The following is a 20593-nucleotide window of genomic DNA, read 5'->3' as shown; positions in this document are numbered from 1 at the left end:
TAGAGGACAATGCCTTATTGATACATTAATGCACAGTTTTCGGAAGCCACAGTCTGCTGCCCCCACCCCCACCCGCAGCTGCCCCCCCCCCCACACCCCCACACACACACCCGAGCGCAGCAGCTGCAGCAGCGGGTAGTGTTACGCGATAATTGGGGGATGCGTGTCCCAGACACTCGGTAACCTTGTTTGACGTGCCCGGCCGCGTCAGCCGCACAGGAGAACACCAAACATCGCCGCGCTCAAGGGCACGCACACGGGGGCCGGTCCCTGGGCCCAAGATCCGCGGTAGCGCTTTTTTTTCCCCTGCGTCAGCCCCCACGTTGGTCAATGTCAGAGAAGGCTCAAAACCCGGAAAATAGACCAGCGCAGAAAAAAAAAAAAACACAAGATAGCAATTTAAAAAATAGCCAAGGCCAAAAAAGCAGGAGCAAACACTAATGAGGTTTGCTGACATTTATATGGAAAGAAAATAAAAAAACGAACAAAAAGTGTGCGGGAATAGTTCATCAGAACTGGGCCAGTGTTGCTATCGTGTTGTTCGGACACAGATATGTGCTTCCCTTAAGCAGCGATAGCAGTAATTATGTCAGTCCTGCAAGGTTAAAAGGACAGTTCACCCAAAAAATTAATTAAGGTACTGTATGTTTCCACTTACCCAGAGTACTAGCTCTCCATCCAGGTAGTTTTGCTGAGTTTTGACGAGTTTTCTAGATATCCGTTGCAGCTAAAATTGATACAACGGACCTCAATACATCATATTTTTGTGGTGCTCAATGCACTGATCATTTCCATTCGAAAAACTCAATACCAATGTCTCTTTCCAAATATAATGCCACGGTTACTCACACACATCCACAGAGCTTAATTTCTGCATAGTTTCATCGAGAACTATTTCTATGGAGGTATGCCAACAGTGTATATCTGAGCAAGGTCTCGTGTAGCAGACCAGTATGAAACTGAATTGGTGGTTACATGATGTTCGTGGAATGCAACCTTTTTTGTAGTTTCAATATAGTAACTTGGTAGCAACTTACTTTATTAAAGCAAATAACAGCTTCAAAATTCATTATTAAAGAGTGCAATTTATGTTGTAGAACAAAAACGTGAAATTTGCTTAGGCTTATGTTAGCTACAGACCTTATTTTCTGCATAACGTTTTCCTATGGGGAAAAAAAAGCATGGGAAAGCTGCAGGGGGAACCCATGGCTCAAAAATGCTACCTCACTTCTGGGTTTTAGGACTACAAAATGTAACAGTGCTTTTTTTGAGACTGCGTGGATATATACAGTTGGTGTACTTCGGTAGAAGTAGTTCTCAATGAAACCATGCACAAATTAAGTTCTGTGGATGTTCACGAGTAACCGTGGCATTATGTTTGGAAAGAGACCACGCTATTGAATTTTGAAATGTAAGTTTTGAGCACCTTAAAAAATGGGTCTGTTGAGGTCCATTGTATCAGGGTGAGCTGCAGAGAATATTCGTCAAATCTCAGCAAAACTGAGGTGGATGGATAGAGAGTACGCTGGGTAAGTGGAAACACAATAATTTAATCTTTGGGTGAACTGCAACTTTAAGGGGCCCCATTAAAATGTCTACATTTAGATTCTAATTCTTTTTATTCCATTTCTTTCACCCGAACAAATGGTAAAAACGTACTTCATGAATATATGAAACGATTTGGATACATCATGGCCCAGTTCATTTTTCTCCACCCACAGTGGAGTCATGTGCAAATATATAGCTGGGCTATACATCCATTTTTCATAAGTCCTAAGCACTGTGAACAGCTGAGGGACGTGAATCTTAATCTCAAACTGAAAAGCCGGATATTTTTAATCTCTTCGGCCATTATGAGTTATGCAGTTTTGCCTTAATTACAGCTGTCGACATTCCCAAGTAAGATTAATAACGTGTATTGTGCGCTGATACTTGGGGACAGCGCAGACAGCACCATTCCCAAGACTGGCAGAGCGTGATCCGAAGTCATTCGTTTAAACTGCAGGCACACTTAATTTTATGCCACTGTAATAGCTGCATTATTCCTAAAATAAAAGCTATTGATGAATTATGCATCTTTTCCAGCAAAGTAATACTTTTCAATTATGGAATGCACACACACGCACACACACACACACACACACACACAGGCATGCACACACATGCGCACACATACACACACACACACACACAGGCATGCACACACATGCGCACACATACACACACACACGCATGCATATGCACGCACACGCACGCACACACACATACACACACACACACAATCAGACACACAAACACACACACACACACACACACACACACACGCACATAGACACATACGCACACACATGCACACTTTACTAACTTCCTTCTCCAAATACTTCATATTCTCCCTCAGTGATTCTTCTAACTCAGCTTCAGTTGGGGGTTTTATGCCACAGAAGAACCTGGATCCATTTCATAGCGTTTTATGTTCATTTTGTCTTCTTATTGAAAATCATTGGGGGGTGAATTACCCTGAATGTTCCACGCATGTGCATTTCATATGCATTTATTCCAGTTTTTTTATCCTCCAGCGCCTCGTGTTTTATTCCAGTAAACCTCCATCAGAGCAACAGGGGAGGGGGAATAACGAGAGTGCCTGAAATATGTTATGTATACGGTGGGCTCGAGGTCTGCGTTATCGTAATTCTGAGAGAATCACCGGCGCTGGCAATACGGAGCCTCGGCAAGCCAGTGACTACATCTCGCAGGCTGTGAAAAACCCGTTCAGTTCCTGATTAATGCGTTTTATCGCTGGAGGGAAACGTCTCAATCCATCCAGCCCATAATTGAGAAAATACATTCAGATCAGGGACCTTATTCTAGGAGCTGAGTGACTACAAATTGATGCTCGGCAGGTGGTCGCGCTCAGTGCATTTAGCGCATACACAAGCAGACCGGTGTATTGAGACACATTTCATGAAGCCTTGTGCGTACGACAGTCGCCCAGACAGGACAGACCAAGAGATCAGGGCCTTTGCTAAGTGGAGACACTTGTCCCTTTCACCAAAAAGTTATCAACGCCACATACTGGGGCAGGGCATTGCAGCTGTAACCTTGAGCAATGTATTTAACGTGACATGCGCAGGTACCGTAAACATCCAGGTATGTAAATGGATAACGCAGTAATGCTAATCTGTAAAAGGGCATTAGCTACATACGTTGCTAATGTGTAATGAGACTGATTGTTGAATGAGCGTCAGTTCTCTAAAAACCGTGAAAGGGAAAGGTGCGGGGGTGGGTGGGGTGGGGCGGGGGGGGGGGGGGGAATGTCATGGCTGCCTTACACAGGGCCACAGAGCCCCCTGACGGGAGCTGACCCGGAGCCGCGGGGCGCCCCCCCGGGGACTTGTTTCGCTCCGCGTGCCGGCATGTCGCACATTCCTACACGGGCCGCCCACCCGCGTGCTGGACGGTTCCACACACAACCACCCCCCCCCGCAAACAGACCCTCCTCCTCCCCAACACAGCCCTGGCCATTAGCAGCCTCTGTGCCCCCCCGTCATAAGAACCTACCGCATGGTAGCCTTTCAGTAAGCGAGCATTGCACCCGTGATCAGTTAATAGACAAGCTCACTCATCACAGTGATTACTGTGCTTCAGCTCTTTCTCACCTGGATTCACACTTCTTTTTTTCCCCCAAAGCCTTGTAGACGTTTTCAACTGATAAAATTAGCAACAAGGCCAGGTTAAAACCTAGTATACGGCTGGACCTAACACAATGGTGTGACTTCATAACTCGGCCGACCAATGGTGTAACTTCATCACTCGCTCAGTCACTCAGTCAGTCAGTCACAGACATTCGCGTTTGTGGGGCCGGCCCCCGCTGTTGCGGTCCAGCCAAAAAAATGTAAAAAATTCAAAATGCATTGCTAATCCATTTCACTCGAGTACCACCTTTTCTACGTACACGCCTGAGTTATGTGGCCCCCACCCACTCTGCGGTGGGGGTGGGGGGCGTGTGGGGGGGCGGGGGGGCTGTGGCGAACCCTCAGCTTTAATTTGGCTCGCGCCGCAGATCGATGTCCGACTGGCCTTCGGTCCCGCGCTCGGCTGAGGAAGTAACGACGGCCGATCCAATTAGCGGCCGGAACATTTAATTACCCAAGTCCGAGGAGGGGGCGAGGGTTACTCCGCTCCCCGGCCGCGGGGGTCAGGACGGCCGGGTTCGTTCGGCAGAATCGGACGTGAGCTGATTACGGCGGTGATGAACGGCGTGTCCCGCCTCCCCCCACCCCCCCCCCCTGCCCGGCCTTCTGCAAACTGGCTGACACACGGACACGCCGCTGCTTAGTGTCAGCCAATGGGAGACTTCAGGGGAGGCTATCAGAGAACATTAGTGGGTCCAACAGTAGTTGGCCCTTATTGGATGTAGAGTTTACGAGCCGCTACAACGCCAAGAACCCCGCAAGAGAGTAACAGTCACAGCAGAAGCCAGACTGGCCTTCAGTCCAGGACCGAGGGGTCAATGGACATCTTACAGGACGTCCGTTAATTATTCTTTTACATCATGACCGCTGGTATTCATTTGTTCAAGTCTGTGATTGACTCTGGCACTGCAAAGCCAGAACATGCGGAATGTGCGAGTTAGAATGCTGTCAGAAAGAACATGCAAATACAAAGTGTACACCAGTCAGTTTACACTGCAACAAAAAGTCTGCCTGTAACACTGTCTGTTTTAGTCTTGTAATGAAACTTAAAATCTTTTTTTCCCTCTCTCAAGAAAAAAAATGTTAGCTTGTTTGAAGTTACTTTTTGCTTGTCAAGTGAAATTGTCTTACTCCATTAGCAAATCTTAAAGTGAGTCACCTCACTGGCAATCTTTTTTCCTTATTTAGCAAAAAAAAGTAACAGAAAAAGATTAAAATACTTGTTAAGATCATTTAATTTGTTGGCTTATTTTTTGCCAGTTGTAGAATCAGTGGTTCTGGAGTGCTGGGAAGGAGGATCGAGAGATTGGCCATTTTAAATATCTCCTCATTTCATTCTCCGAAGATAAAGAGAAAGTCATCTTTCTAGTTTCCCCCACTCCATTAAGTAATGTACACAGTTTGACAAAGTGATCTGATTTGAGAGGCCCGTAAATATTTTGCGGCAATACAGCCATTTCCAGGAAGGCAAAGGAAAGGCCACTGTCTACTTACTGTCCATATTTGTGGAGGAGAGTCAATTTTATGACATATTTTTAAAGAATACAAACAGCATACTAGGCCAATACCAGCCATGATGCCTCATTAAAGTGGGCCTTGTATAATGGTCAGCTAAGTCACTTTGCGGCATTAAGTTTACAAGGCCAAACAGATTTACAGTTTATCCGCAGAAGGCGCGTACACACAGGCTGCTGAGCCAAACAAACAACGGACTCCTCGGTCCTCTAAGTGGGCCCTACTGTGCAGTGATTGAGCGTGGGTGTCTTAGCCGAACTCTGAAGGAATTCCTGAGCGGCCAGCGAAAACAAAACAAGGTCTCATTTTGACTAATGTGTCCATACCCAGACCACACAGAGGCAATTAGGCAGCTGACCTCAAAGGCCATCTGGCATTAATAGGCGCATCAGCACCTGTTCATTGTAATGAATTCCTCTCATGCCCCTTCCACTGCCCCCCACCCCTCCCCCCTGCCCTCCTCCCCACCAAGTCTTTCTGTGAGAAAAAGATTTATCCAGTGCTCTAACGAATACTATGCCCCAGTCAAATGCATACATACACAAATACACACATGTACGCATAGACATACATATATACTCTCTCTCACATTATCTCCCTCTGTCTCTCTGTCTCTCTCTGTCTCTCTGTCTCTCTCTCTCTCACACACGCACACACATACTCACATACGCACACACACCACAGGCTCAATCACTTGGCCTCCCATGCAGTTTACAGAAGGCTCTTGTTCTTGGAATGCAACAGGACACTCTCCATGTCCATGCCATGTCTCACAGAAAACTTCAAACTTTGCTGCGGTTCATACCTTGTCGCCTTTATCCCCCTTTATCCCGGGGAGTCCTTCCAAACCTGGCAACCCTTGGTCTCCCTATAAGGGGAAAAATAAAGTTGATAAAAACATAAAACCTCACATAAATCCCCATTTGCCTCCTCACAAATGTCCCGTAAATGCAACAGAAAAGCAACATGGCGTCCCTGCGTGCCCTCCTCTAATGGATATCAGAGCGAGGCTTTGTCACACACTCCCCGGGGGATCAGGCCGGGTTATTTCTCTGATTACAGCTGGTGTAAATGAGATTTAATTGGCGCTTTAATTTGTGCTTCGCTCGGTACACACAGGCAGCCCAGGGGAGCAGACGCAGGGGAGAGACGGGAACAGAACGCTCTCGCTTGTGTTCAGAACGCGCCGTGCCTCGTCTCCTTCCCCTCCTCTCGAATCGCCGCCAGCCCCCCCCTCCACCCCCCGACCTACCTTCTCTCCCCGACAGTAGCACGCGTCCCCGCGCCGCACCACCTGCTGGGACAGCATCCTCGGGAGGGGGGTGGTCACCGGCGACGGGGGCGTGGCTTCCATAAACTCCATCGGAGCGCACTGCAAACAAAAAAACAATTTCACATTAAGGACACACGTATGTCTGGAACCAGTTTTTCCCCTTGTGACTAAATGAAGGTGGAACATGATTGCTGCTATGCTGGCTCATGACCCGGTTACACCGTCCACCGGGGTGTATTACTGCCGTTAGGCAGTAGGGGGCGCCCTACCGTTGAGCCGGGCATCTCGCAGCAGGTCTCCTTCTCGGCGATCCGGGGATCACAGTAGATGAGGATCTGCTGCAGTTCAATCTGTAGGACAGAGGCAACGTCTATAGCATCTCAGCATTAACAGAACCGCGGTGTTTAATATAAACGGACTCCGTGTTTACGTGATGTATGACATACGATATACAGTCTGTGGATGTGTACGAAGGCAGTCATTGGCTCCCGGAAGGTGTCTGTCGCCACTCCGGCGGCCTCTCAGCCTCGATGACATCACCGGGTCGTTAGCGCGGTCGTTTTTCCAGGTGGAAGCCCCGTCAAACACCGCCAGAACGTCACGGCGATGTCCTTTAACGGAGACGGAAGCTTTCGCCCCAGAACGCCGCCCGCAATCCTTCAGCTGTTAGCACGCAAGCCGTCTGTCGGCGCGGCGACGGTTCTGCTGAGCCCCGGCCAATCAGCTTTCAGCCGCTCGAGGGTTCCCGGACCCGCCAATTTGGACCCGTCCGTCACCTTAATGGCGGTCTGAACACTTGGCCGCGCTCTGGCGGCGCGGCGTCCTGAGAGAGCGATGGAGATGGACGGCTGGGGGCCGGATTAAACATCTGGATCAGGTTTTACGGTGACAGCCGCTCATCTGGCACTTCAGCGCCGGGCCCCCCGACCCGCTCCCCCCCCCCCCAGGGGCCTCGTGAGACCAGCGGACCAGGAAAGACTCTCCTTTACGACCCAGCTGTCCGTTTGTGGCTAAAGATAGGCAGAACCTCGCACAGCCGCGGTTTAGCGCGGACCGACTGGAAAGCAAATCGCCGACGGCCAAGCAAAGCTTCGCAAATCCCCAAATCGACCCTCTGGGTACTATCAGTGACTCGCTGATACCATCGTACGGAAAGCTAAGCAGTTTTGATCAGCAGGTCCCCAGTCAGTGATTGGCAGCGGTCGTATGATTTAAGTGTACCAGATCAGGCTGTTGTTAGTCCAGAGCCCAGGCGTTGTTTAGGTACCGGGCCAGAGCTGATTTAAGGGTACCAGCCAAGCTGTTGTTTAAGGGACCAGTCAGAGCGTAAGGTACCGAGGTCAGAGCTGTGTTAAGGTACCAGCAGGCTGTGTTTAAGGGTACCCTTACCACGACCCGGCTGTGGCTCATTTTGAGTGTACCCCGAAGGCCAGAGCTGTTGTTTAAGGGTACCCCGACCACGACCCGGCAAAAAAAAAAAAACTCACGTCCACGGGGCGGCCGTCCTCGACGCGCGTGGCGATGAGCGTGCGCCCGGCGGAGCCCGCGGCGTCCTTCTCCTCGGTCAGGCGTCGCTCGATCAGCGCGCAGTCCATGTAGACGGACAGGATGCTGGCCTGCACCGTCACGCTCAGCTTGTGCCACTGCCGGTCGAACAGCGACTGCAGGTCCCGGCTCCGGAAGGTGTAGTGCAGGTTGTTCTTCAGCAGCCCCCGGGCCGAGAACTCCACCGTCTTCTTGCCGCCGTCCACGACGACGGACACCTACGCGGGGGTGGGAGGGACGGAGAAAACTGTTTGTGACAAAGTGCGACCAAACAGGTCATGCATAAACATTGCATCGAGGCTACTGGACAGCGCTGAAAGAACCATAGAAGCTATTTTCTTTATGAAAAATGGCAGCTTTACAATAAGATTCCAGTTCCCAAGCCAGTTCTCTCGGCGCAAACAAAATAACCTCTCGCACAGACGTCTGCCCTGTCTGCGTGCCTCCCGATTGGTCGGTCCTCCTTACCTGCGAGCCTCCCGATTGGTCAGAAATCTGCCAGAGGTACCAGCGATCTTTCTTGGTGGTCTTTCGCAGGCGGAATATGGCGACCAGCGAGTATTCGTCCGGCAGCCCGTTGGGAAAGACGAACCTGAAACAAACGAGAAAACGGGAAGTTAGGAGAGGGAGCGGCGGAGAGCGCCGGAATGATGAATTGCAGGGAGACGGAGGAGCAGAGAAACAGAGAGGCGGTGAGACGGAGAGGTGGAGAGACAGATTGCAGGAGAGATGAGCGGCAGTAAAGCGAACAGATGGAGATAGGGAGCTGTGGTGAGACACGGCATCGGGAAAAGATGGAGAGCGACGCGCGCGGAGTACGATCACCGGCACACTCGAAACGCAAGTGGGTGTGATGGATGCTGGCCTGTGGGGGGGGTGGGGGGGGGGCACATAATCTAACCACGGCCTCCCTGAACGGCCTTCATATATTTAAACAGACATTTGCGTGGGGTGGGAGACTGAGTAATCACACCACTACAGTGCTGCACGAGACACCTTTAGCCATTGTAACTTACTGCACATGCCTCTGGCGTGATGTATTCACTCGGTGTGGCATTTACTGAAGCATTTAGCATTTTCCTCAGGCTAAGAGCTCTACCCTGGGGAACAGCAGCGCTGTGACACCTGGGATTTGAACTGGCAGCCCTGGTCTTACGAGCTCCCGGACCGCTACTCGACTCCACACTCAAACAGGCAGCTGAAACATTACACGGTGTTCCCATTTGTCTCCCTGATTGCAAATCGAGGGATGCAATTTAGCCTCCAAACAGTTCTATGCCGTTCTATCCCCCTGTCTGATCACCCCAGACCCTATGCAGACTATTCATCCTGCCACTGAGCAGGTCAGTCTGAATTTGACAGTGGGATTAGCAGAATATTTCAAAATCATATTTCAATATTACCTTCGATACTTTCTTCTTGGCTGTAAATCAGGGACTGTCAATGGAGTCAGTTTCCCTCTCAATAGTCTGACTCATTGCTGCTGCTCATTGTGACATGTCTTGTTTTTTGGAGAAAATATAAATAATCAGACAAATTCAGTGATTAAATTACCTTTCTGTTTTAAAAAGTTTCATTTCCAAATTTCCAAAATTCATTACAAAAAGCATAACAAAAGAAGTTAAAACAATGTAGACTACAATGGTGCAGGATATGACTGTATGTTTTTCAGGCCTAGACTACAGGCAAAGCAACATATTTAAATATAATAAGGTTAATTATTTTAGCAGACTGCAGCTCTCATATAATGGATGCTCATATTAAAAATGTTTTGATTTTATGTCAGTTATGATTTATTCAACATGCCTAATTTTCTTTAGTGTACTCGTGATATAAAAGCAAAACCGAATTAATATCGATCCATATCTTGAATGTATTGGGTTAGTTTACTTTCATACTTCCAATAAAGGACTAAATTTAGTCCACTATTTTGTTCATTACCAAATACCTAAATATTGAGTGATTTACATTCATAGATATTATTTTCTAAATAGTACACATTTATACAACTGGATAATTTCCTGTAGCAATTGAACTTAAATTCTCTGATATCAAAGAGTTCAACATCACTGTCCAGCCATATAATCTAACTTGCAACCTCCTTAAATGCATCTTCTTATCTTCTACAGCACACTGTGACCCTAACCGCTACAGCAAATAATCCACGGTTTATACTGATAAGAGAATCAGGAAAAAAATACCTGTAAGCCAAACACAAAAAGCCATGATTTCTGTGTGAGGAGTGTGCCTTCTCTCAGAAAACGGCTGAGTGTCAACACAATTCATGTTCCTTCCAATGAGTAAGTTCAGCTACAAACTTTCAAAGCATTCAAAATGTCCTCCATATTCATGGAAATGCAAATGCGAGCCTTGCGCACCGCAAAACCTGGGCCTCCAGAACCACAAAGACGCCACAGTGTGGGCTTCAGAGAACAGCGCTCTGCTTAAATTTCAAGAAACGGACAGATACGAAGGCGTTTCTGCCTCCTCGAAAGACACCGAACTTGCCTCCGTTTGTCTCGTTCGAGCCCTGCTCGCACGTTGAGGGGACTGCAGCCGGCGGAAGAACCCGAGCGAACTCTTCGACGACGGCGGAGGAGGAGAAAACCGCGAGCGGCGCCTGACGGGTACGAAAAAGCCGCGCCGCGGAGCCGGGCGGCCGCCCCGCGGGCTGCTGGGAGAAACCGTGCCCCAGACAGACAGGTCTGGAAATGAGTTTCTGCCGCAATACATCATCCCTGCTCGACGTCCTCCCTCGCCGCCGCCGCCGCCGCCCGGGGCCCTGAGCATTATTAAAATGATATATGCGCCCGGTTAAAGCCATAGCAGGATCAAACGCTTCTGTCGGGAGGACAGAGGCGAGGGAAAGGAAGTTAAGCGTGTGCATGGGGGGTGGGGGGGGGCTGAGGGGGAAGGGGTTCATGATCACATGACAAAGGACAACTGAGGTACTTTTACCTGGGGACAATGCTTTCTCACTTCATGTGTCCGAATAAAATAAATAGAAATTGAGGACACAAGTCTACAGTTGGCTTATGATTAACGTTTGCCAGTATGACATTGGATGCTCCCACAAGTCCCTAATAACTCCCTGCCAACATCAAAATTAAAGAGGAAATGATTTCACTTTGTATCCCTCACCAGAACCGTTTCTTTTTTTTTACTAAGAAGTGTACTGGTGTGGTCACTCCAGGGACAGGGAGAGTTTGTGAAAAAAAAAAAAAAAAAGCCCTTGATTTTCTGGACAGAGGGTGAGTTCACAGACAGTGACCCTCGGGACCTTTTGGGGTCAGAGGTGTTTAAGACTTAATGACCCGTGGTTCAGCAGGCAGACGTCTGTGCGTAAAGAAGGATGCACAAGTCAATTAAGTCAGACCTGTGTGTGTGTGTGTGTGCACATGCATGCACCGGCATCTGTGTGTGTGTGTGTGTGTGTGTGTGCACATGCATGCACCGGCATATGTGTGTGTGTGTGTGTGTGTGTGTGTGTGCACATGCATGTACCGGCGTGTGTGCGTGTGTGTGTGTGTGTGTGTGGGTGCGCATGCATGCACCGGCGTCTGTGTGTGTGCGTGTGTGTGTGCGGGTGCGCATGCATGCACCGGCATCTGTGTGTGTGTGTGTGTGTGTGTGTGTAAACGTTTCCTTTGCATCTCCTGTGCTTTGTGAATAGATTTAGATTTCTCAAAAACTTGACTCCTGACCTTAAGCTCTAATCTCATTAAAAGCGCACGCTTACAAAAACACACAAAAGAGGGACGCATGGCTAATTGCAACCGGAGAAGATTTTAATTGGGCTTCTTGCCATCGTGCCTGGCATCTCAAGGGCGGGAGCATCAAGCAGACCATACACTCGTGACCGAAGCTGCAATTAGGGCCGGCCCAAAAGTTCGGCTTCCTCAACCCCTCTGAAAGTAAGCGATATCAGAAATGGTGTTGAAGTTGGTGGGGAAGGAATAATAAAATAAAAAAAGTAGGTAGGGAATCTAGCAGCAAAGTGGATATTCTGAAGTCATCACATTTTTTCTGTGCTCTTAATCCTCTCGGTAAGGGGGATACGAGCACGTGGGGGAAAACGGCAACCCGGGCAATCCGACGGCAGCTCGCTTCCTCGGTTCCTGGTAACGGACGCTGAGTGTCACCGATGTGCCCGGCGGGGGGGGTGTTAAGAAGCCGACGAAAACACGCGACGCAACACGGCCGGGACGCGGCAGCCACATGTCAGAACCGCTCAGCGCGGCGGCAGGGGTCGAACGAAAAAAAAACACAAACAAAAACAAAACAACAACATGGCACAGGTGCTCTGCTCTGGCCCCCGCTCGTAAAAATAGCGCCGGTCGCGAGAAGCGCGAACGTGTCGACAGACGGCGAAATTTAATTTAGGGGTGGAAAATAAACTCAGGGGGGTTAATTTCGGAAGGCAGGATCTGACCTAATCCCTCGTCTCCTATAAAGCGGGTTGGGGAAGGAGCCGGACTTCCCTCGGCCCGTAACGGAATCAATCGGGAAGCTGGGCGGCAGCCAGAACCGTGAAAGGAGAGCCCAGCACCATTTCCTGGGGGCAAAGTGAGAGATGTTTCGAGTTCGGAGAGGGCGGGAGGGGCGGACTCCTCCCATCCCCACCCCCCAGTCGACCCAAACCTCCTCAGCTGACGAGCACCATCAACTGTCAGCACGCTCGAATAATTAGAGGTAAAGACTCCGGGGATCTTACACCCACAAACCCAACCACCCCCACCCCTCCACCCCGGCCCCCCTCCCCCTTCCATTCGGGGCGCACAGGGTGCTGAAGCCAGCAGGGTTCTGGCACTGGGGGGGGCGGCCCACGGGCCGAGGGGGAAGCGGATACGCCGTTGAGGCTTTGCTTTGGATTCGCCCGGGGAAACAGATCGCAAATCACCCGCCATGCCGATTAGCTCGCTAGCCCCCGAGCTGGGACGGTGTGTTTACAGTTGTGTAAGTCTAAAAATACTACCCTTCCTCCCCAGGGGGAGGGAGAGTTGTTTTACATGGGCAGTGTCAACCCACAGAATGGAGTCTACAACGCCCGACCTAAAGAGCAACACCTGCTCGCCAGCCACGAGTTCACTGTTTAGGTTCCTTCAAAATCCTTACTCTAAAATGTTCTGCATAACAAATATTCATTGATTTTACGCTGCTGGTCTAAAACACTGTGGAACCATGAGTTCATGAAATAGGACCGTAATGATTGACTATCTATTTCTTGATTAATTGATTGACTGATTCATTTTTAATTATCCATAGCTAAATTGTAATGACATTCCAGACCGAGCTCTTGTAATGCATACCAGACTGAGACCAATACAAAGTAAAATTTCAAGTCAGACCACTTCCTGTATCAAGTCAAACAACGGTCATTTGACAAAACTCTGTCTTCCACTTAAGGCATTGGTACAAACAAACAAATAATTATATAGAGCGGAGCTACGCATCAGCCAAAACTTATACAAACCAAACTTCACAAAACAAAGCTCTGCATTGACGTGACATGATAAAAACATAGCATAACTACACAGGGCAAATTTCAGCTTTGAAAGTCACATGCATGACTACACACAGGAAAACATAACCATAAGACCATGAGCCTATGTTCTTGTAAGCTAGTGGTTCCCACCCATGTTCCTGCATATCAACCATCCTGTAGGTTTTCATTTCAACCCTAAATTGGCACACCCGATTCTACTAATTAGCAGCACATCGAGATCACTAGCTGTTGAATGTGGTGTGCTTTGTTAGGGTTGGAGTGAAAACCTACAGGACGGTAGATCTCCAGGAACAGGGTTGGGCAGCCCTGTCCTAGCTATTGAATGAGGTGTACTTTGTTAGGGCTGGAGAGAACACCTACAGGACGGTAGATCTCCAGGAACAGCGTTGGGCAGCCGCTGCTGCCTGCTACATTTCCCCCCCCCCACCTTTGAATTTTCAGTTTCATCTGAAACGTTAGCTAGCAGTGGAAGGCATCCTCCATCCTGCAAGATTTTTCCGTCCATAAAGCGGTGCCCCCATTCAGCTCTTCTCAGGTCTCAGCTTGCCATTTGCCCTCATTATCAAGGCCCAGATGGAAAGATCTCTTAAGGGGCACTGGTACGCGGACCACCTCGTGTCAACTTGCCAGGAGCCCCTCTTAAAGGTCTGCCTCTTTCCTCCGGATATGAGCCGAGCCGCGGGCAAACCAACACCCTGAGAAAATATTAGTTTGCACCGCTGAAACACAATATCAGCTTGGCACCTCGTCCAATCTCGGACGCTCCATCGGCTACGGGGGGGGTTATTTCGCGCGGGGATTGAAATCAGCCATTTAATATATGAACGCGCCCCCAGTGACGCCCCCCCCTCCTTGGACATTGGTACAGTACTCCTTGGAAAGATATTCCAGCCCTAGCTTGCATTTCCAGGCCAACAAACCACAGGGCTAACCACAGTGGAAAAAAAAAAAAACGGAAATGCACTACTGATGTCGCATCGTGCAACGACAGGAAATGACACGTCAAACTTTAATACGTTTCAGCTGCTTGTTGTGCCATTGCTATGGTGAACGGAAAATCATTTACATGTATTTGTGGTGCAAATCTCGGGTTCAGTATATGTCGGAGGTGGCGACTTTACCTGGCCCTTTTGAAAACATACACATGCGTCTTTTTGAATGTGTATTTCTAATAGGGCAAAGTCAAAACCATCCAAACCAACACATCCCTCAAATATTGAACCCCAGTTTTGCACATTTATTCCCCGAGACAAAAACAATCTGTCAAGGACAAGCCCCGCCTCCACTCATTATTGAACCCCAGTTTTGCACATTCATTTCCCCGAACGAAGACGATCTGTCACGGACGTGCCCCGCCTCCACTCACTGTGTGGGCTTGATGAGGGGCGTGCTGCCCAAACGGAAGGACGGCCGGTCCTCGGTCACTGTCCCTTTTCGGAGCAGGAACTTCTCAGTCAAATCAAATCCTGCAAAAACAGGAAGTGAAAACGCATCAGCAGTAACACGGCACACATCTAATTTTGGGAGAGCACTCCCCAAAGGCTGCAGCCCACAAGCTGCTCACCACTTCCACTGCAGACTGAATGCCCCCTCCCCGCCCCCCCGCCCCCCCCCAGACAAATAATGTCATTGCATGAAATCAGCACTATGATGATTGCAGTAGGAATTCTGTGAAGGAGAAAACTGAATGACCTTTCAGTTTTACATGTCAATGGACCAAAATATACAGTAACCTGGAAGGTATAGCTCTTTGCCCAAGGACTGGGCATCAGTCCCGTCTGATATTTTAAGCCATAACTCTCAGGATATGGATTGGTTGAAATGCTACTGTGAATGAGCATATAGCTTTTACCGAAGTAAAATTGCACTTCTGTTATGTTATTACATTCAACATTTTTGTTCATTGTACAATTTTTTTTCAACTTGAAATAAAAATTGAAATCTAAACTTACCTGTGATTTCATAAGGCCGCAGACCCTGGACATACCGGCTCTCTTCTATTCTTAAATTAGGGCATGAATCATCTGCAAATCAAATATATATAGGTTACACGTTAAGACAAGGTGAAATGGCACCACAGGCTGTTCTGTGGACTATCATCAGCAGTTCACCTCAGGGGTTCACAAGTTTTTTAATCTCAAACTCTCTCCCTGAAATTGCTGCCCTATGGACTGACGAGCCCTGCATCGGTAAAAAGGCTACTACAGGCTACAGTACAGCGGCTAATTCGCACAGTAGCACATTAAAGCAGTGAAGAACAAATGAAAACATTAATATAAAGTCACTTGAGGTGTCAGCCCACCATATGAAAATAGTTGAGACTGTATATGCCATGGAACACAGTCTACCAGCATCTGGAATTCTATGGAAGGTCTTCCAGGAGAAAGTCATTCAACGGTCCTCACAATGTTACTGCCGTGTAGTGGCAGTGTTATAACATTGGCAAAAACATTCCAGTAACATTGTGAGGACCATTCAGTGTTGGCTGGGTGATCACACTTCACTGATGGAAGTGGAAAACTCTTTTCTGGCGCAGTTCCATAATATCCCATAAATCCTCCGTCGGGTTCCGATCTGGTGACTGAGAAGGCCGTGAAATAAGGACAGCGTCCACGTCGTGCTCCTTAAACAACGGGGTGCCTCCTCTGTGGATGGGGGTCTAGCCACCTCGAGTAACACCCCTCGCTGCAGGACATAAATGCTTTAATGGGGGGGGGGGGGGGTGAAGATGATCAATCAGAACCGTAACGACTGAAGTTGACCTCGCCTGGAAACTCAAAGCGGGTCCGGATACCACACCCCACCCCATTACAGAACCACCAGAACCCTTCACTGCTGGATCTGCTGCTGTATTTCCATTCATATATTCATTACCTGTACATGGATGCATGTGTAGTTTGAGATGTCATTAGATCGTGGATCTACTTAAGACTATCTATGGATATAGATATATGGATCTATGTTAGTACAATATAAATATTGGCAGATTATCTGAAAGTCCAAAATGCATAGTTTATGAACTACGGAAATATAAACTAAATATTATGAAGAGGAAAAATAAAACGTTTTTCCAGTTCGCTCCATCACGGACCCCTAAGGGTATCCATCCAGACACCTGTTTTTGGGGCTTCTGGTCAGCTTCATTTTAAAATGAGCCACAGACAGCGTGTTCACACTGAGGGAACACAAACACACACACACTCACTCGCAAGCAAAAGAAACAACACAAGGGGAGGTAGATTATATGGGCCCAGTACAACAGCTTCAGCCCAGATATTCCGGGACTAGTGTCATATCCCTTCATTTGTGTTTGAAATGCTCGTTCAAGTTTTCCACAGGAGTGACTGTGAATTAGACTTGCATGAGCAAACAACCAAAGCTAGAAATGCGATTGTAGTTGCATAATTTCAGAATCATTTGAAGTCTGCTCTCAAACCTGGAAGCATAACGGCACCTATCTATTCACAGTGTGTGGCTGTAAACACACGGTAACATACCGAGCATTAATTTAACTCCAACAGTGTTACTTCATCTCTGAACAGATAACATTCTGTCCCACATTTCAGAGTGGGACCAAATGTTATCTGTTAAGAGTTGAATTAACACTGTTATGGTTTAATTAAAAGTAAACATTTTACTGTGCAGGCTGTAAATCTCATTCCAGTGCCAGTGCCTATCATGAAAAAATAACATGATAAATTGACCATTTCACTCGTGAAAATCACAATTTCACAAGTGAATTTAACAATGTGAAAAGAAAATGTTGGATGTGAACTGGACATTTTCACATATTATTGGCTTTTCTCACATGTGACGGAACATTTACACATAAAATAAAACGGGTCACATTTGCATCTTCACATTTTCACCTCACTGACTTTTTAAAACGTGAACTACGATTTTCACATGTGAAAACAAGACATGTGCCTTGAAATGGCCTATGTTGGGTGATCGCGTGTGGTTTTTGCACAAAGGTTAGAAATTTTTTCGTGAGGGTATTCTTGGATGCAACTCACTCTGTCCTAGTCCACTGACATTAAAAACTCACAATGCACAATAGACAGCACTGAAAGGATGCCTGTGTAAAAGGGACAGAATGAAACCCACAGAAGGCCTAATAAAATGAAACAAACTAAAGCCACAGAAAGCTTGACTCATTCATTTATGTGTGTTTAATGTGCACGGTGACAGGCAGAAAATCAATCCCTCTGTCTTCCAATTAGTGAATTGTGTCCTTTGACACCAGGATGTTGAGTTTGTGTCCAAAAGGCTATTAATTCTGTTAGCACTAAGATTTCAAAGCATGCCAGCAACATTATTCCTTTCCAAGGCAACACAACACATCCAGTCTCCATAATTGATGATTGCTGTTTGCAGACTGTGAACAGGAGCGGCAAAACTGCTCTATGGCAGTTCTGAAAACGTGAGGGCAGGTATCTGAAAGTCCGAGAGACGCTGAGCAGCACTAGCCGAGTTGGGGGCCAATCAGAGCTGAAGCTAGCTATATGAGCAAGATCCAAATAGCTGAAATATGCAGGGATGCAAAAATGGTGTTGTAGCCATGATCTAGCTCCCATATTGAACAAAGGTTTTTCACTTATAGGATTACATGGGATTTTAACATGCAGCATATGGATTCCTCCATAGTATTCTGATCTGAGGCATGGAGAACCCTCTGTAGTGCTTTCCTATGTAGCATTTTGTAATTGAGAAATGGGTGACGCTGAACTAGTTACAAAAAGTTCTGTGACCAGATAGGGGTGCTCATATACGAGTGCATACAGGCCACATTTGACCAAATTACATTATGGAACTGCTTTGTGATTCAAACACAGCGCTACCTGAAATAATTTAATGCAGGCTAACAGCCTGGACCATTCATTGAAACCACAGTTCCAAGCTTTTTTCCATAGCCTATAAAGTAACAGGGGAGACCGAGGTCTGCTTCGCAACTGTCCTGTCGGACCATTGACAGCATACATACCTGTTCTCTCGCTGACCGCCATTCCAAATGTAAAAGGAATGGCGCTAACAATCCAGAGAAAAATAGTCCATCTGAGCAGGTGACACATGTCTTCTCTGGCGCATGCCAAATGGCCTCTTGGACGCCTACAAATAAATGAAAGGGTGCCAATAAGTCCTTTTATTTATTCATTCATTCATTCATTCATTCATTCATTCATTCATTTTTACTGCGCTTGGGATCTTCACATAAAATAATTTTCATGAGGAATTTGTATTCTAGCTTAATTGTATCACACCATATACTTTACTGTACTATACTATAGTATACTATACTATACTCTCTCTCTCTATATATATATATATATATATAATTTTTTTTTCTTCCTGTAGGCTTATTCAATTTCGTTTCGAACGCTAGAGATAAGTAACGTCCGTGGGATGAAGTCGCCCGAACAGACGTAAAACACGTGACCGAATATACAGCGCCCATGCCGTCACTATGAATGACAGTTGTGTGTCACGTCAAACACGCCGTCAAGTGTTTCTTTTTCTTTACATTTCACCCGTTAGGCTGAATCATCTCCGGTCCAGAATGGCAGTAATCGCTAAACAATGTCGAAAGTCACCAGCAAAAAAACGAACAGCACATCAATTGTAGTGTATTCAGTCAATTTACTTGCTTTCAGTATATAGACTAAATGTACCATTACATTAACCATTACACTTCAGCTGAACATAGTAACTTGTTAACAGTTGATGGGGTAAAATCGGCACCAGTTAAGACTTTCTTTATGAATACAACCCGTGCGTGGTTATTCATTCATAGCTTCAACTCGCTCTCGCTGACCAGGGGTTGTTGACCCTCTATCTGAACTTGAACCCAAAATAGGGATTTGCTGTGATACCGTTTCAGACCAGCGCTGCGATCCCATTAATAAATAGGCTAGTGATTAAAGGATCACGTGGACATCGCCCCTAAAATGGTACTCATAAAGGAGAGCAGCCAGACATTCCGAAGTCTTGTCTATCACTTGATCCGCGCTACGGATAAGTTTACTTCGCAGTTCATTTGCCATCCAAATAGGAAGAGGATGAAAAGTGCCATTGGTTATTTACTAAACAAATAAATAAATAAATAAAGTTATAGCACGGGACCAGTAATAATTCCAGCGCCAAAAAACTTGCGTAAATACGCAGTGTAGTAGTCTGTAGTTCTGAAATTTAGCACGTTTTGGTTTGTTCTTTGCTTGTTTATAATATTTTTTTTTTCATTTTTCAGGCCAGTGAATCGGTCTCAATCAAGTAGCTGGTGACAATTGGCTATATCAGCTTGCATTCTGTTGTGTTTTATTCTTAATGTCCCGACTACCGGACGTGGTATCTTTAAGGGCTTTTACGGCTTGTGTCCCAGTTTTCCTTTCGGGCAGCCTGTTTTGGCTTTCGGTGTTCAGAAGAGGAAGATCAGCCGCAGTAGAAAGGTGTCACAGTGCGCGGACGTGTTTTCCTTCCCACCGGAATGTTCATAAATCAAAGCGCCCGGCGCAATGTCTTTGCCTACAATATATTATCTTCAGAAAGCACAAGACTTAATAAAAAGTGCCTTTTCAGTTTAACAAGCTTTTAAAGGCATGCAACTGCAATCCGCATTCACGCGGTTCCCTTACAGCCGGCGCTGTTGTTTCATAGGAGCACTGCAGAAGATGATGTCCATAAATCGATTAATGAGGCTACGCTGAATGCGAAAGCAAGAATACTCAAGTCATCCTTAGATACTTACATATCCCGTGAAAGTTTCCTCCAAAGCACAAAAAACAATCCTTTAGGGGTTATGAACACATGTTCAAGTCAGCTGCGAATCCAAAGTCGACTAGAAATAAAACGTGAGAATGGGACCTCCAACTGCATCTCTGTCCTTATTAGTCTCACCGACTGACCCTCCCACTCATTACTAAAATACACTGGCGAGGACCGCTACCGACAGAGGCAATAAGGATAGTAAAGTTGGACCTTCTTCACAATGTGCATAACATAGACGTGTCCTGGTAATAACATGTTCGTTTTTTAAGGCAATATTTATGAAGTCGCGCGCTTGTCCTC

The 20593-nt window shown here is 47.0% G+C and overlaps 1 protein-coding gene across 2 annotated transcripts in view; it reads right to left on the bottom strand.

Moving 5' to 3' along the window:
• LOC135244645 (collagen alpha-1(XIX) chain-like) overlaps positions 1-20413 on the bottom strand; it is a 123869-nt gene extending 103456 nt beyond the window's left edge. For both annotated transcript variants that reach the window (XM_064317106.1, XM_064317107.1), the window contains exons 1-9: positions 20274-20413; positions 18516-18640; positions 15484-15555; positions 14898-14997; positions 8494-8617; positions 7968-8243; positions 6750-6830; positions 6460-6579; positions 6013-6075 (exon numbers count right to left, since the gene is read on the bottom strand). In XM_064317106.1, the coding sequence (XP_064173176.1) occupies positions 6013-6075; positions 6460-6579; positions 6750-6830; positions 7968-8243; positions 8494-8617; positions 14898-14997; positions 15484-15555; positions 18516-18640; positions 20274-20275 (963 nt within the window). In that variant the 5' untranslated portion in view covers positions 20276-20413. The remainder of the gene's footprint in view (positions 1-6012; positions 6076-6459; positions 6580-6749; positions 6831-7967; positions 8244-8493; positions 8618-14897; positions 14998-15483; positions 15556-18515; positions 18641-20273) is intronic.
• Between the last annotated feature and the right edge of the window lie 180 nt (positions 20414-20593).

This window comes from Anguilla rostrata, chromosome 18, assembly GCF_018555375.3.
Source record: "Anguilla rostrata isolate EN2019 chromosome 18, ASM1855537v3, whole genome shotgun sequence".
Lineage (NCBI taxonomy): Eukaryota > Metazoa > Chordata > Actinopteri > Anguilliformes > Anguillidae > Anguilla > Anguilla rostrata.
The sequence above is the reverse complement of the archived record's forward strand: the minus strand, read 5'-3'. Positions and strand labels throughout refer to the sequence as shown.